The sequence below is a fragment of the Somniosus microcephalus genome, chromosome 7, assembly GCF_052327205.1.
Source record: "Somniosus microcephalus isolate GS21.2 chromosome 7, FLI_Smic_1.0, whole genome shotgun sequence".
In the NCBI taxonomy this organism is placed as follows: Eukaryota; Metazoa; Chordata; class Chondrichthyes; order Squaliformes; family Somniosidae; genus Somniosus; species Somniosus microcephalus.
In genome coordinates this window covers 5,324,719-5,343,607 of record NC_140993.1, presented here as the reverse complement: position 1 = coordinate 5,343,607, position 18,889 = coordinate 5,324,719, and the positions used below count along the sequence as shown (strand labels likewise).

The 18,889-nt window shown below is 55.0% G+C and overlaps 1 protein-coding gene across 1 annotated transcript in view; it reads left to right on the top strand.

Moving 5' to 3' along the window:
• Window positions 1–18,889, top strand: part of agap3 (ArfGAP with GTPase domain, ankyrin repeat and PH domain 3) — a 737,224-nt gene that overhangs the window by 691,488 nt on the left and 26,847 nt on the right. The window contains exon 15 of the mRNA XM_085992170.1: window positions 8,121–8,376. Within this exon, the coding sequence (XP_085848296.1) occupies window positions 8,121–8,376 (256 nt within the window). The remainder of the gene's footprint in view (window positions 1–8,120; window positions 8,377–18,889) is intronic.

The window sequence follows — 18,889 nt, the reverse complement described above, 5'->3', positions numbered from 1 at the left end:
TCTCTCCCAGTGTCTCTCTCCCAGTGTCTCTCCCAGTGTCTCTCTCCCAGTGTCTCTCCCAGTGTCTCTCCCAGTGTCTCTCCCAGTGTCTCTCTCCCAGTTTCTCTCTCCCAGTGTCTCTCCCAGTGTCTCTCCCAGTGGCTCTCTCCCAGTGTCTCTCTCCCAGTGTCTCTCTCCCAGTGTCTCTCCCAGTGTCTCTCCCAGTGTCTCTCTCCCAGTGTCTCTCCCAGTGTCTCTCCCAGTGTCTCTCTCCCAGTGTCTCTCTCCCAGTGTCTCTCTCCCAGTGTCTCTCCCAGTGTCTCTCTCCCAGTGTCTCTGCCAGTGTCTCTCTCCCAGTGTCTCTCCCAGTGTCTCTCCCAGTGTCTCTCCCAGTGTCTCTCTCCCAGTGTCTCTCTCCCAGTGTCTCTCCCAGTGTCTCTCTCCCAGTGTCTCTCCCAGTGTCTCTCGCCCAGTGTCTCTCCCAGTGTCTCGCCCAGTGTCTCTCTCCCAGTGTCTCTCCCAGTGTCTCTCTCCCAGTGTCTCTCCCAGTGTCTCTCTCCCAGTGTCTCTCTCCCAGTGTCTCTCCCAGTGTCTCTCCCAGTGTCTCTCCCAGTGTCTCTCCCAGTGTCTCTCCCAGTGTCTCTCTCCCAGTGTCTCTCTCCCAGTGTCTCGCCCAGTGTCTCTCTCCCAGTGTCTCTCCCAGTGTCTCTCTCCCAGTGTCTCTCTCCCAGTGTCTCTCCCAGTGTCTCTCCCAGTGTCTCTCTCCCAGTGTCTCTCTCCCAGTGTCTCTCCCAGTGTCTCTCCCAGTGTCTCTCCCAGTGTCTCTCTCCCAGTGTCTCTCTCCCAGTGTCTCGCTCCCAGTGTCTCTCCCAGTGTCTCTCTCCCAGTGTCTCTCTCCCAGTGTCTCTCTCCCAGTGTCTCTCCCAGTGTCTGTCTCCCAGTGTCTCTCTCCCAGTGTCTCTCCCAGTGTCTCTCCCAGTGTCTCTCTCCCAGTGTCTCTCTCCCAGTGTCTCTCTCCCAGTGTCTCTCCCAGTGTCTCTCCCAGTGTTTCTCTCCCAGTGTCTCTCCCAGTGTCTCTCCCAGTGTCTCTCCCAGTGTGTCTCTCCCAGTCTCTCTCCCAGTGTCTCTCTCCCAGTCTCTCTCCCAGTGTCTCTCCCAGTGTCTCTCTCCCAGTGTCTCTCCCAGTGTCTCTCCCAGTGTCTCTCTCCCAGTGTCTCTCTTCCAGTGTCTCTCTCCCAGTGTCTCTCCCAGTGTCTCTCTCCCAGTGTCTCTCCCAGTGTCTGTCTCCCAGTGTCTCTCTCCCAGTGTCTCTCCCAGTGTCTCTCTCCCAGTGTCTCTCCCAGTGTCTCTCTCCCAGTGTCTCTCCCAGTGTCTCTCCCAGTGTCTCTCCCAGTGTCTCTCCCAGTGTCTCTCTCCCAGTCTCTCTCCCAGTGTCTCTCTCCCAGTGTCTCTCCCAGTGTCTCTCTCCCAGTGTCTCTCTCCCAGTGTCTCTCTCCCAGTGTCTCTCTCCCAGTGTCTCTCTCCCAGTGTCTCTCTCCCAGTGTCTCTCTCCCAGTGTCTCTCCCAGTGTCTCTCTCCGTGTCTCTCTCCCAGTTTATCTCTCCCAGTGTCTCTCCCAGTGTCTCTCCCAGTGTCTCTCCCAGTGTCTCTCTCCCAGTGTCTCTCCCAGTGTCTCTCCCAGTGTCTCTCCCAGTGTGTGTCTCCCAGTCTCTCTCCCAGTCTCTCTCCCAGTGCCTCTCCCAGTGTCTCTCTCCCAGTGTCTCTCCCAGTGTCTCTCTCCCAGTGTCTCTCCCAGTGTCTCTCTCCCAGTGTCTCTCCCAGTGTCTCTCCCAGTGTCTCTCCCAGTGTCTCTCTCCCAGTGTCTCTCCCAGTGTCTCTCCCAGTGTCTCTCTCCCAGTGTCTCTCTCCCAGTGTCTCTCCCAGTGTCTCTCCCAGTGTCTCTCTCCCAGTGTCTCTCCCAGTGTCGCTCCCAGTGTCTCTCTCCCAGTCTCTCTCCCAGTGTCTCTCTCCCAGTGTCTCTCCCAGTGTCTCTCTCCCAGTGTCTCTCCCAGTGTCTCTCTCCCAATGTCTCTCTCCCAGTGTCTCTCTCCCAGTGTCTCTCCCAGTGTCTCTCCCAGTGTCTCTCCCAGTGTCTCTCCCAGTGTCTCTCTCCCAGTGTCTTTCCCAGTGTCTCTCCCAGTGTCTCCCTCCCAGTGTCTCTCTCCCAGTGTCTCTCTCCCAGTGTCTCTCTCCCAGTGTCTCTCTCCCAGTGTCTCTCCCAGTGTCTCTCTCCCAGTGTCTCTCCCAGTGTCTCTCTCCCAGTGTCTCTCCCAGTGTCTCTCTCCCAGTGTCTCTCCCAGTGTCTCTCCCAGTGTCTCTCTCCCAGTGTCTCTCCCAGTGTCTCTCCCAGTGTCTCTCTCCCAGTGTCTCTCCCAGTGTCTCTCCCAGTGTCTCCCCCAGTGTCTCTCTCCCAGTGTCTCTCCCAGTGTCTCTCTCCCAGTGTCTCTCTCCCAGTGTCTCTCCCAGTGTCTCTCCCAGTGTCTCTCTCCCAGTGTCTCTCCCAGTGTCTCTCCCAGTGTCTCTCTCCCAGTGTCTCTCCCAGTGTCTCTCTCCCAGTGTCTCTCTCCCAGTGTCTCTCTCCCAGTGTCTCTCCCAGTGTCTCTCTCAGTCTCTCTCCCAGTGTCTCCCTCCCAGTGTCTCTCTCCCAGTGTCTCTCCCAGTCTCTCTCCCAGTGTCTCTCTCCCAGTGTCTCTCTCCCAGTGTCTCTCCCAGTGTCTCTCTCCCAGTGTCTCTCCCAGTGTCACTCCCAGTGTCTCTCTCCCAGTGTCTCTCCCAGTGTCTCTCTCCCAGTGTCTCTCCCAGTGCCTCTCCCAGTGTCTCTCTCCCAGTGTCTCTCCCAGTGTCTCTCTCCCAGTGTCTCTCTCCCAGTGTGTCTCTCCGAGTGTCTGCGACTTTCTCTCTTTCTCCGACAGTGCCTGCGTTGCCCATCACTTCAGATCCTTGCCCTCCTCTCCTGAAGGTGTTGACGATCTCTGGGGTACGAGTACACAGGCAATGTCCTCGCTCTAGGACCGCACCCAGGCCAGCCATTTTACACGGGCTCGCCTATTATTGGCAGACTGTTTCTCGAAGAGGGCATCGCATTCTCATTGAATCAGTCATCGAGCCTAATTCACTCACTAATTCACCCACCCACCTCAGACCCATATTTCAGCAACTTGGAATAAAGTGAAGGGCTGTTTCCACGAGCAGGGAAGACACGCCATTCTTCCAACTGGTGCTTTATGTGTGAGGCCAGAGAGAGAGGCAACTCAGTGCAGTCTGTCGATTGAAGCTGGCACCTCTTCAGCTATCTGGCTCGGTACCAGAGCAGACAGTGCCAGCTTACATCGCAACACCCCCTCCCCCCACTCGGATCCTGGGACTGCAAACTTAAACCATTGGAACAGAGTGAGCACAGCGCAGGGGGCTTTGGGACAGTGAGCACAGCACAGGGGGCTTTGGGACAGTGAGCACAGCACAGGGGGCTTTGGGACAGTGAGCACAGCACAGGGGGCTTTGGGACAGTGAGCACAGCACAGGGGGCTTTGGGACAGTGAGCACAGCACAGGGGGCTTTGGGACAGTGAGCACAGCAAGGGGGGCTTTGGGACAGTGAGCACAGCACAGGGGGCTTTGGGACAGTGAGCACCACACAGGGGGCTTTGGGACAGTGAACACAGCACAGGGGGCTTTGGGACAGTGAGCACAGCACAGGGGGCTTTGGGACAGTGAGCACAGCACAGGGGGCTTTGGGACAGTGAGCACAGCAAGGGGGGCTTTGGGACAGTGAGCACAGCACAGGGGGCTTTGGGACAGTGAGCACAGCACAGGGGGCTTTGGGACAGTGAGCACCACACAGGGGGCTTTGGGACAGTGAGCACAGCACAGGGGGCTTTGGGACAGTGAACACAGCACAGGGGGCTTTGGGACAGTGAGCACCACACAGGGGGCTTTGGGACAGTGAACACAGCACAGGGGGCTTTGGGACAGTGAACACAGCACAGGGGGCTTTGGGACAGTGAGCACAGCAAGGGGGGCTTTGGGACAATGAACACAGCACAGGGGGCTCTGGGACAGTGAGCACAGCACAGGGGGCTTTGGGACAGTGAGCACAGCAAGGGGGGCTTTGGGACAGTGAGCACAGCACAGGGGGCTTTGGGACAGTGAGCACAGCACAGGGGGCTTTGGGACAGTGAGCACAGCAAGGGGGGCTTTGGGACAGTGAGCACAGCACAGGGGGCTTTGGGACAGTGAGCACAGCACAGGGGGCTTTGGGACAGTGAGCACCACACAGGGGGCTTTGGGACAGTGAGCACAGCACAGGGGGCTTTGGGACAATGAACACAGCACAGGGGGCTTTGGGACAGTGAGCACCACACAGGGGGCTTTGGGACAGTGAACACAGCACAGGGGGCTTTGGGACAGTGAGCACAGCACAGGGGGCTTTGGGACAATGAACACAGCACAGGGGGCTTTGGGACAGTGAGCACCACACAGGGGGCTTTGGGACAGTGAACACAGCACAGGGGGCTTTGGGACAGTGAGCACAGCACAGGGGGCTTTGGGACAGTGAGCACAGCACAGGGGGCTTTGGGACAGTGAGCACAGCACAGGGGGCTTTGGGACAGTGAGCACAGCACAGGGGGCTTTGGGACAGTGAGCACAGCACAGGGGGCTTTGGGACAGTGAGCACCGCACAGGGGGCTTTGGTACAGTGAGCACCGCACAGGGGGCTTTGGGACAGTGAGCACAGCACAGGGGGCTTTGGGACAGTGAGCACAGCACAGGGGGCTTTGGGACAGTGAACACAGCACAGGGGGCTTTGGGACTGTGAGCACAGCACAGGGGGCTTTGCGACAGTGAGCACAGCACAAGGGGCTTTGGGACAGTGAACACAGCACAGGGGGCTTTGGGACAGTGAGCACAGCACAGGGGGCTTTGGGACAGTGAGCACAGCACAGGGGGCTTTGGGACAGTGAGCACCGCACAGGGGGCTTTGGGACAGTGAGCACCGCACAGGGGGCTTTGGGACAGTGAACACAGCACAGGGGGCTTTGGGACAGTGAGCACAGCACAGGGGGCTTTGGGACAGTAAGCACCGCACAGGGGGCTTTGGGACAGTGAGCACAGCACAGGGGGCTTTGGGACAGTAAGCACAGCACAGGGGGCTTTGGGACAGTGAGCACCGCACAGGGGGCTTTGGGACAGTGAGCACAGCACAGGGGGCTTTGGGACAGTGAGCACAGCACAGGGGGCTTTGGGACAGTGAGCACAGCACAGGGGGCTTTGGGACAGTGAGCACAGCACAGGGGGCTTTGGGACAGTGAGCACCGCACAGGGGGCTTTGGGACAGTAAGCACAGCACAGGGGGCTTTGGGACAGTGAGCACCGCACAGGGGGCTTTGGGACAGTAAGCACAGCACAGGGGGCTTTGGGACAGTGAGCACAGCACAGGGGGCTTTGGGACAGTGAGCACCGCACAGGGGGCTTTGGGACAGTGAACACAGCACAGGGGGCTTTGGGACAGTGAGCACCGCACAGGAACGTGCTCCTAATCGTGAGTGGAATCTGTAGCCGCCTGTTCCTGTGATAAAGATGTGCCTGAGCGTGCTCTGTGGATGTGGACAGTACTGAGTTGTGGGTGTCACTGTTCTCTCAAACAATTCACCAAAAACAGCTATGGCTCCTTGTTCTCATTTGCTGTTTGTGGGATCTTGCTGTGTGCAGATTCACTCCCACTTTACCTACAAAGCAACAGTAACAGCATTCAAAAGTAATTGACCAGCTGTGAAATGCTTTGGGACACTCTGACCTTGCGAAGGGTGCTATAGAAATGGAAGTCTTTCTTCCTCACTGTCCTCGTTTCACAGTCGCCACTCATTCCTTCCCCAAACCTCCAAACTGCGGAACTCCACCTCCATCAGTCTGCCCTTCCCACCACAATCTATGGGGCTGTAATGCCAAGCTCGGTGCCACTGTTTGCTCATGTTCTTGGCTTGTGGGTGACGCTGGCAGGGCAGTATGTATTGACCATCCCTCGCTGCCCCGAGGGCAGTAGCCAGCACACAGTGTGAGTCTGGAGTCACGTGTAGCCCAGACCGGGTAGGACACCAGTGACCCGGTTGGGTTCTAACGACAATCCGGCAGTTTTCATGGTGATTTTTCCAGACACCAGCCCACAGATTTATTCAATTCAATTTCACACCTTGCCCTGGCAGGATTTGAACTGGCAGCTCCTGGGTTTCTCGTCCAGGAGCAGATCCACTCGGCTAATCTTTCCGACCTCACTGGTGTCCCAGCAACATCTACCTGGCCCTTCGGCTGGGACTCTGGGTGAAGCCGGTATCAATAATCTCGCCCGCCAGGCCTGAAAGGGTTAATTATATAATGACGTTGATAAGCGGGAGGCTGGTCTCGGAGGGGCTGGCACTTGAAAGCTGTGCGTTGTTAGCCGGTATCAGGCCAAGCCGCTGTCAGTCATTCATTCAGACAACAGTACAAGAGCCTGGCGTCTGTAAGCCCTTATCAGTTAATGCAGACAGGTCGGAGGTCAGCTGTGCACTGAGCATGCTCCTGGAAGCCAGTTATTCAATGGTATTGATTCCATTTTTTCTACAGATTCTGATGGATAAGAGTTATGAAGCGAGATGGATTTCTTTTTTGTGAAAAGTGACTTGGACAGTGTGGGTGTATTATTCAGCCCAATCGATTCCGCGCTCCCTTGGGCGGGTTAAATCGTGCTGCACGGTGGGAGCCATTGTTAGCGGCACTGCAAACATGCGGAGACAAGAGCCGGACGGAATTGGAAGCTGCTGATAAAATGCGCTCATCGCTGCTTTGTTAAAGTGATTGCTCAGATCGCACAGCTCCACTCCACTCACATCACTGACCTTTACAAACCTCTCGAAGTTTAACTCTTCTCTATCACTGCCTCTCTCAAACATTGTGGCCGCTAGAGAGGCTGGCCGTGCAGCTAACAGCAGCGAAACTCAGACACTGGAACAACCGGAGGGAAAACCAGTACCTTCAACAGCAGAGTTTGTCCATCGGACACTTTCCATTTCAGATCCCCAAAGCCAACAGCACACGCTCCCAGGGCAGGTACAGCACGGGTTAAATACAGAGTAAAGCTCCCTCTACACTGTCCCATCAAACACTCCCAGGGCAGGTACAGCACGGGTTAGATAGAGTAAAGCTCCCTCTACACTGTCCCATCAAACACTCCCAGGGCAGGTACAGCACGGGTTAGATACAGAGTAAAGCTCCCTCTACACTGTCCCATCAAACACTCCTGGGGCAGGTACAGCACGGGTTAGATACAGAGTAAAGCTCCCTCTACACTGTCTCATCAAACACTCCCAGGGCAGGTACTGCACGGGTTAGATACAGAGTAAAGCTCCCTCTACACTGTCCCATCAAACACTCCCAGGGCAGGTACAGCACAGGTTAGATACAGAGTAAAGCTCCCTCTACACTGTCCCATCAAACACTCCCAGGGCAGGTACAGCACGGGTTAGATACAGAGTAAAGCTCCCTCTACACTGTCCCCATCAAACACTCCCAGGGCAGGTACAGCATGGGTTAGATACAGAGTAAAGCTCCCTCTACACTGTCCCATCAAACACTCCCAGGGCAGGTACAGCATGGGTTAGATACAGAGTAAAGCTCCCTCTACACTGTCCCCATCAAACACTCCCAGGGCAGGTACAGCACGGTTAGATACAGTGTAAAGCTTCTTCACCCCTCCTAATATCTCCATCTTTGGCTTGCTGTCCATTTATTTCCTTTTATCTGTGAATCGTCCTTGGATGTTTTACTATGTTAAGGGTACTGTATAAATGCAAGTTGTTGTGAAGTGCTCTGTGATTATTTTTGACATGATGTTGTTGTTGTATATCTCCTCTTACCCATACCTGCACAATGCCCCAGCATCCACTCGTCTCTGCTTATAACGAGTTTCTCATCCCTGGTATCTGCGCTGTATATATGGCTTTAATATCCTCTCTGTGGCCTAACAATTGCCTGATAAAATTGAGTATCTGTGTTTCTTGTGAGAAGAGCTGTGTTGGGCGATTGGGCTAATAAACGAGCAGTGACACATCTCGATGGTCTTTCCTGTAGAGAGGAGAAGGAGCGCTGGATCAGGGCCAAGTACGAGCAGAAGCTCCTGCTGGCCCCGCTGCCGCAGTCCGACATCCCCCTGGGACAACAGCTGCTCCGAGCTGTGGTGGAGGACGATCTGCGAGTCGTCGTCCTGCTCCTGGCCCACGGCACCAAGGAAGAGGTGAACGAGACCTACGGGGATGGAGATGGAAGGACCGCACTGCACCTGTCCTGTGCCATGGCTAACGTCGTTATAACTCAGCTCCTCATATGGGTAAGAGACGTACACAAGCGGCGGCACACCCAGACTGCACGTGGTCACACTCAGGCACGCTCACACGTCTGACAGCCTCCTGCACATACACTTCCCACACACGCTTAACACACTCCGTGTACACACACCTCCCACACACGCTCAACATACTCCGTGCACACACACCTCCCACACACTCTCAACACACTCCGTGTACACACACCTCCCACACACGCTCAACACACTCCGTGTACACACACCTCCCACACACGCTCAACACACTCCGTGTACACACACCTCCCACACACGCTTAACACTCCGTGTACACACACCTCCCACACACGCTCAACACACTCCGTGTACACACACCTCCCACACGCGCTCAACACACTCCGTGTACACACACGTCCCACACACGCTCAACACACTCCGTGTATACACACCTCCAACAGACGCTTAACACACTCCGTGTACACACACCTCCCACACACGCTCAACACACTCCGTGTACACACACCTCCCACACACGCTCAACACACTCCGTGTACACACACCTCCCACACACGCTCAACACACTCCGTGTACACACACCTCCCACGCACGCTCAACACACTCCGTGTACACACACCTCCCACACACGCTCAACACACTCCGTGTATACACACCTCCAACAGACGCTTAACACACTCCGTGTACACACACCTCCCACACACGCTCAACACACTCCGTGTACACACACCTCCCACACACGCTCAACACACTCCGTGTACACACACCTCCCACACACGCTCAACACACTCCGTGTACACACACCTCCCACGCACGCTCAACGCACTCTGTGTACACACACCTCCCACACACTGAACACACTCCGTGTACACACACCTCCCACACACACTGAACACACTCCATGTACACACACCTCCCACACACGCTCAACACACTCCGTGTACACACACCTCCCACACACTGAACACACTCTGTGTACACACACCTCCCACACACGCTCAACACACTCCGTGTATACACACCTCCAACAGACGCTTAACACACTCCGTGTACACACACCTCCCACACACGCTCAACACACTCCGTGTACACACACCTCCCACACACGCTCAACACACTCCGTGTACACACACCTCCCACACACGCTCAACACACTCCGTGTACACACACCTCCCACACACGCTCAACACACTCCGTGTATACACACCTCCCACACACGCTTAACACACTCCGTGTACACACACCTCCCACACACGCTCAATACACTCCGTGTACACACACCTCCCACACACACTGAACACACTCCGTGTACACACACCTCCCACACACTGAACACGCTCCGTGTACACACACACTGAACACACTCCGTGTACACACACCTCCCACACACACTCAACACACTCCGTGCACATACACCTCCCACACACACTGAACACACTCCGTGTACACACACCTCCCACACACTGAACACACTCCGTGCACACACACATCCACAGGCTTAACACACTCCGTGTACACACACCTCCCACACACACTGAGCACACTCCGTGTACACACACCTCCCACACACTGAACACACTCCGTGTACACACACCTCCCACACACACTCAACACACTCCGTGTACATACACCTCCCACACACACTGAACACACTCCGTGTACACACACCTCCCACACACACTGAACACACTCCGTGTACACACACCTCCCACACACGCTCTACACACACCGTGTACACACACTTCCCACACACTGAACACACTCCGTGTACACACACCTCCCACACACTGAACACGCTTCGTGTACACACACCTCTCACACACTGAACACGCTCTGTGTACACACACCTCCCACACACTGAAAACACTCCGTGTACACACGCCTCCCACACACGCTCAACACACTCCGTGTACACACACCTCCCACACACTGAACACACTCCGTGCACACACACCTCCCACACACTGAACACACTCCGTGTACACACACCTCCCACACACTGAACACGCCCCGTGTACACACACCTCCCACATACGCCCAACACATTCCGTGTACACACACATCCCACACACGCTCTACACGCCCCGTGTACACACACCTCCCATGCACGCTCAACACACTCCGTGTACACACACCTCCCACACACACTGAACACACTCCATGTACACACACCTCCCACACACGCTCAACACACTCCGTGTACACACACCTCCCACACACACTGAACACACACCGTGTACACACATCTCCCACAAACGCTCAACACACTCCGAGTACACACACCTCCCACACACTGAACACACTCCGTGTACACACACCTCCCACACACTGAACACACTCCGTGTACACACTCCTCCCACACACACTGAACACACTCCGTGTACACACACCTCCCACACAGACTGAACACACTCCGTGTACACACACCTCCCACACACACTGAACACACTCCGTGTACACACACCTCCCACACACTGAACACACTCCGTGTACACACACCTCCCACACACACTGAACACACTCCGTGTACACACACCTCCCACACACTCTGAACACACTCCGTATACACACACCTCCCACACACACTGAACACACTCCGTGTATACACACCTCCCACAAACGCTCTACACGCCCCGTGTACACACACCTCCCACGCACGCTCAACGCACTCTGTGTACACACACCTCCCACACACTGAACACACTCCGTGTACACACACCTCCCACACACACTGAACACACTCCATGTACACACACCTCCCACACACGCTCAACACACTCCGTGTACACACACCTCCCACACACTGAACACACTCTGTGTACACACACCTCCCACACACACTGAACACACTCCGTGTACACACACCTCCCACACACGCTCAACACACTCTGTGTACACACACCTCCCACACGCGCTCAACACACTCCGTGTACACACACGTCCCACACACGCTCAACACACTCCGTGTATACACACCTCCAACAGACGCTTAACACACTCCGTGTACACACACCTCCCACACACACCTCCCACACACGCTCAACACACTCCGTGTACACACACCTCCCACACACGCTCAACACACTCCGTGTACACACACCTCCCACACACGCTCAACACACTCCGTGTACACACACCTCCCACACACGCTCAACACACTCCGTGTACACACACCTCCCACACATGCTCAACACACTCAGTGTACACACACCTCCCACACATGCTCAACACACTCCGTGTATACACACCTCCCACACACGCTTAACACACTCCGTGTACACACACCTCCCACACACGCTCAATACACTCCGTGTACACACACCTCCCACACACTGAACACACTCCGTGTACACACACCTCCCACACACTGAACACGCTCCGTGTACACACACACTGAACACACTCCGTGTACACACACCTCCCACACACTGAACACACTCCGTGTACACACACCTCCCACACACACTCAACACACTCCGTGCACATACACCTCCCACACACACTGAACACACTCCGTGTACACACACCTCCCACACACTGAACACACTCCGTGCACACACACATCCACAGGCTTAACACACTCCGTGTACACACACCTCCCACACACACTGAGCACACTCCGTGTACACACACCTCCCACACACTGAACACACTCCGTGTACACACACCTCCCACACACACTCAACACACTCCGTGTACATACACCTCCCACACACACTGAACACACTCCGTGTACACACACCTCCCACACACGCTCTACACACACCGTGTACACACACTTCCCACACACTGAACACACTCCGTGTACACACACCTCCCACACACTGAACACGCTTCGTGTACACACAGCTCTCACACACTGAACACGCTCTGTGTACACACACCTCCCACACACTGAACACACTCCGTGTACACATGCCTCCCACACACGCTCAACACACTCCGTGTACACACACCTCCCACACACTGAACACGCCCTGTGTACACACACCTCCCACATACACTGAACACACTCCGTGTACACACACCTCCCACACACTGAACACACTCCGTGTACACACACCTCCCACACACTCAACACACTCTGTGTACACACACCTCCCACACACTGAACACGCCCCGTGTACACACACCTCCCACATACGCCCAACACATTCCGTGTACACACACATCCCACACACGCTCTACACGCCCCGTGTACACACACCTCCCATGCACGCTCAACACACTCCGTGTACACACACCTCCCACACACTGAACACACTCCGTGTACACACTCCTCCCACACACACTGAACACACTCCGTGTACACACACCTCCCACACAGACTGAACACACTCCGTGTACACACACCTCCCACACACACTGAACACACTCCGTGTACACACACCTCCCACACACTGAACACACTCCGTGTACACACACCTCCCACACACTGAACACACTCCGTGTACACACACCTCCCACACACACTCAACACACTCCGTGTACATACACCTCCCACACACACTGAACACACTCCGTGTACACACACCTCCCACACACACTGAACACACTCCGTGTACACACACCTCCCACACATGCTCTACACACACCGTGTACACACACTTCCCACACACTGAACACACTCCGTGTACACACACCTCCCACACACTGAACACGCTTCGTGTACACACACCTCTCACACACTGAACACGCTCTGTGTACACACACCTCCCACACACTGAACACACTCCGTGTACACACGCCTCCCACACACTCAACACACTCTGTGTACACACACCTCCCACACACTGAACACACTCCGTGTACACACACCTCCCACACAGACTGAACACACTCTGTGTACACACACCTCCCACACAGACTGAACACACTCCGTGTGCACACACCTCCCACACACTGAACACACTCCGTGTACACACACCTCCCACACACTGAACACACTCCGTGTACACACACGTCCCACACACTGAACACGCCCCGTGTACACACACCTCCCACATACGCCCAACACATTCCGTGTACACACACATCCCACACACGCTCTACACGCCCCGTGTACACACACCTCCCATGCACGCTCAACACACTCCGTGTACACACACCTCCCACACACACTGAACACACTCCATGTACACACACCTCCCACACACGCTCAACACACTCCGTGTACACACACCTCCCACACACACTGAACACACACCGTGTACACACATCTCCCACAAACGCTCAACACACTCCGAGTACACACACCTCCCACACACTGAACACACTCCGTGTACACACACCTCCCACACACTGAACACACTCCGTGTACACACTCCTCCCACACACACTGAACACACTCCGTGTACACACACCTCCCACACAGACTGAACACACTCCGTGTACACACACCTCCCACACACACTGAACACACTCCGTGTACACACACCTCCCACACACTGAACACACTCCGTGTACACACACCTCCCACACACACTGAACACACTCCGTGTACACACACCTCCCACACACTCTGAACACACTCCGTATACACACACCTCCCACACACACTGAACACACTCCGTGTATACACACCTCCCACAAACGCTCTACACGTCCCGTGTACACACACCTCCCACGCACGCTCAACGCACTCTGTGTACACACACCTCCCACACACTGAACACACTCCGTGTACACACACCTCCCACACACACTGAACACACTCCATGTACACACACCTCCCACACACGCTCAACACACTCCGTGTACACACACCTCCCACACACTGAACACACTCTGTGTACACACACCTCCCACACACGCTCAACACACTCCGTGTATACACACCTCCAACAGACGCTTAACACACTCCGTGTACACACACCTCCCACACACGCTCAACACACTCCGTGTACACACACCTCCCACACACGCTCAACACACTCCGTGTACACACACCTCCCACACACGCTCAACACACTCCGTGTACACACACCTCCCACACACGCTCAACACACTCCGTGTACACACACATCCCACACATGCTCAACACACTCAGTGTACACACACCTCCCACACACGCTCAACACACTCCGTGTATACACACCTCCCACACACGCTTAACACACTCCGTGTACACACACCTCCCACACACGCTCAATACACTCCGTGTACACACACCTCCCACACACTGAACACACTCCATATACACACACCTCCCACACACACTGAACACACTCCGTGTACACACACCTCCCACACACTGAACACGCTCCGTGTACACACACACTGAACACACTCCGTGTACACACACCTCCCACACACACTCAACACACTCCGTGCACATACACCTCCCACACACACTGAACACACTCCGTGTACACACACCTCCCACACACTGAACACACTCCGTGCACACACACATCCACAGGCTTAACACACTCCGTGTACACACACCTCCCACACACACTGAGCACACTCCGTGTACACACACCTCCCACACACTGAACACACTCCGTGTACACACACCTCCCACACACACTCAACACACTCCGTGTACATACACCTCCCACACACACTGAACACACTCCGTGTACACACACCTCCCACACACACTGAACACACTCCGTGTACACACACCTCCCACACACGCTCTACACACACCGTGTACACACACTTCCCACACACTGAACACACTCCGTGTACACACACCTCCCACACACTGAACACGCTTCGTGTACACACACCTCTCACACACTGAACACGCTCTGTGTACACACACCTCCCACACACTGAACACACTCCGTGTACACACGCCTCCCACACACGCTCAACACACTCCGTGTACACACACCTCCCACACACTGAACACACTCCGTGCACACACACCTCCCACACACTGAACACGCCCCGTGTACACACACCTCCCACATACGCCCAACACATTCCGTGTACACACACATCCCACACACGCTCTACACGCCCCGTGTACACACACCTCCCACACACGCTCAACACACTCCGTGTACACACACCTCCCACACACACTGAACACACACCGTGTACACACATCTCCCACAAACGCTCAACACACTCCGAGTACACACACCTCCCACACACTGAACACACTCCGTGTACACACACCTCCCACACACTGAACACACTCCGTGTACACACTCCTCCCACACACACTGAACACACTCCGTGTACACACACCTCCCACACAGACTGAACACACTCCGTGTACACACACCTCCCACACACACTGAACACACTCCGTGTACACACACCTCCCACACACTGAACACACTCCGTGTACACACACCTCCCACACACACTGAACACACTCCGTGTACACACACCTCCCACACACTCTGAACACACTCCGTATACACACACCTCCCACACACACTGAACACACTCCGTGTATACACACCTCCCACAAACGCTCTACACGTCCCGTGTACACACACCTCCCACGCACGCTCAACGCACTCTGTGTACACACACCTCCCACACACTGAACACACTCCGTGTACACACACCTCCCACACACACTGAACACACTCCATGTACACACACCTCCCACACACGCTCAACACACTCCGTGTACACACACCTCCCACACACTGAACACACTCTGTGTACACACACCTCCCACACACACTGAACACACTCCGTGTACACACACCTCCCACACACGCTCAACACACTCCGTGTACACACACCTCCCACACAATGAACACACTCCGTGTACACACACCTCCCAAACACTGAAGACACTCCATGTACACACTCCTCCCACACACACTGAACACACTCCGTGTACACACACCTCCCACACACTGAAGACACTCCGTGTACACACTCCTCCCACACACACTCAACACACTCCGTGTACACACACCTCACACACACTGAACATGCTCCGTGTACACACACCTCCCACATACACTGAACACACTCCATGTACACACACCTCCCACACACACTGAACACACTCCGTGTACACACACCTCCCACACACTGAAGAAACTCCGTGTACACACACTTTCCACACACACTGAACACACTCTGTGTACACACACCTCCCACACACACTGAACACACACCGTGTACACACATCTCCCACAAACGCTCAACACACTCCGAGTACACACACCTCCCACACACTGAACACACTCCGTGTACACACACCTCCCACACACTGAACACACTCCGTGTACACACTCCTCCCACACACACTGAACACACTCCGTGTACACACACCTCCCACACAGACTGAACACACTCCGTGTACACACACCTCCCACACACACTGAACACACTCCGTGTACACACACCTCCCACACACTGAACACACTCCGTGTACACACACCTCCCACACACACTGAACACACTCCGTGTACACACACCTCCCACACACTCTGAACACACTCCGTATACACACACCTCCCACACACACTGAACACACTCCGTGTATACACACCTCCCACAAACGCTCTACACGTCCCGTGTACACACACCTCCCACGCACGCTCAACGCACTCTGTGTACACACACCTCCCACACACTGAACACACTCCGTGTACACACACCTCCCACACACACTGAACACACTCCATGTACACACACCTCCCACACACGCTCAACACACTCCGTGTACACACACCTCCCACACACTGAACACACTCTGTGTACACACACCTCCCACACACGCTCAACACACTCCGTGTATACACACCTCCAACAGACGCTTAACACACTCCGTGTACACACACCTCCCACACACGCTCAACACACTCCGTGTACACACACCTCCCACACACGCTCAACACACTCCGTGTACACACACCTCCCACACACGCTCAACACACTCCGTGTACACACACCTCCCACACACGCTCAACACACTCCGTGTACACACACATCCCACACATGCTCAACACACTCAGTGTACACACACCTCCCACACACGCTCAACACACTCCGTGTATACACACCTCCCACACACGCTTAACACACTCCGTGTACACACACCTCCCACACACGCTCAATACACTCCGTGTACACACACCTCCCACACACTGAACACACTCCATATACACACACCTCCCACACACACTGAACACACTCCGTGTACACACACCTCCCACACACTGAACACGCTCCGTGTACACACACACTGAACACACTCCGTGTACACACACCTCCCACACACACTCAACACACTCCGTGCACATACACCTCCCACACACACTGAACACACTCCGTGTACACACACCTCCCACACACTGAACACACTCCGTGCACACACACATCCACAGGCTTAACACACTCCGTGTACACACACCTCCCACACACACTGAGCACACTCCGTGTACACACACCTCCCACACACTGAACACACTCCGTGTACACACACCTCCCACACACACTCAACACACTCCGTGTACATACACCTCCCACACACACTGAACACACTCCGTGTACACACACCTCCCACACACACTGAACACACTCCGTGTACACACACCTCCCACACACGCTCAACACACTCCGTGTACACACACCTCCCACACAATGAACACACTCCGTGTACACACACCTCCCAAACACTGAAGACACTCCATGTACACACTCCTCCCACACACACTGAACACACTCCGTGTACACACACCTCCCACACACTGAAGACACTCCGTGTACACACTCCTCCCACACACACTCAACACACTCCGTGTACACACACCTCACACACACTGAACATGCTCCGTGTACACACACCTCCCACATACACTGAACACACTCCATGTACACACACCTCCCACACACACTGAACACACTCCGTGTACACACACCTCCCACACACTGAAGAAACTCCGTGTACACACACTTTCCACACACACTGAACACACTCCGTGTACACACACCTCCCACACACACTGAACACACACCGTGTACACACATCTCCCACAAACGCTCAACACACTCCGAGTACACACACCTCCCACACACTGAACACACTCCGTATACACACACCTCCCACACACTGAACACACTCCGTGTACACACTCCTCCCACACACACTGAACACACTCCGTGTACACACACCTCCCACACAGACTGAACACACTCCGTGTACACACACCTCCCACACACACTGAACACACTCCGTGTACACACACCTCCCACACACTGAACACACTCCGTGTACACACACCTCCCACACACACTGAACACACTCCGTGTACACACACCTCCCACACACTCTGAACACACTCCGTATACACACACCTCCCACACACACTGAACACACTCCGTGTATACACACCTCCCACAAACGCTCTACACGTCCCGTGTACACACACCTCCCACGCACGCTCAACGCACTCTGTGTACACACACCTCCCACACACTGAACACACTCCGTGTACACACACCTCCCACACACGCTCAACACACTCCGTGTACACACACCTCCCACACACTGAACACACTCTGTGTACACACACCTCCCACACACGCTCAACAC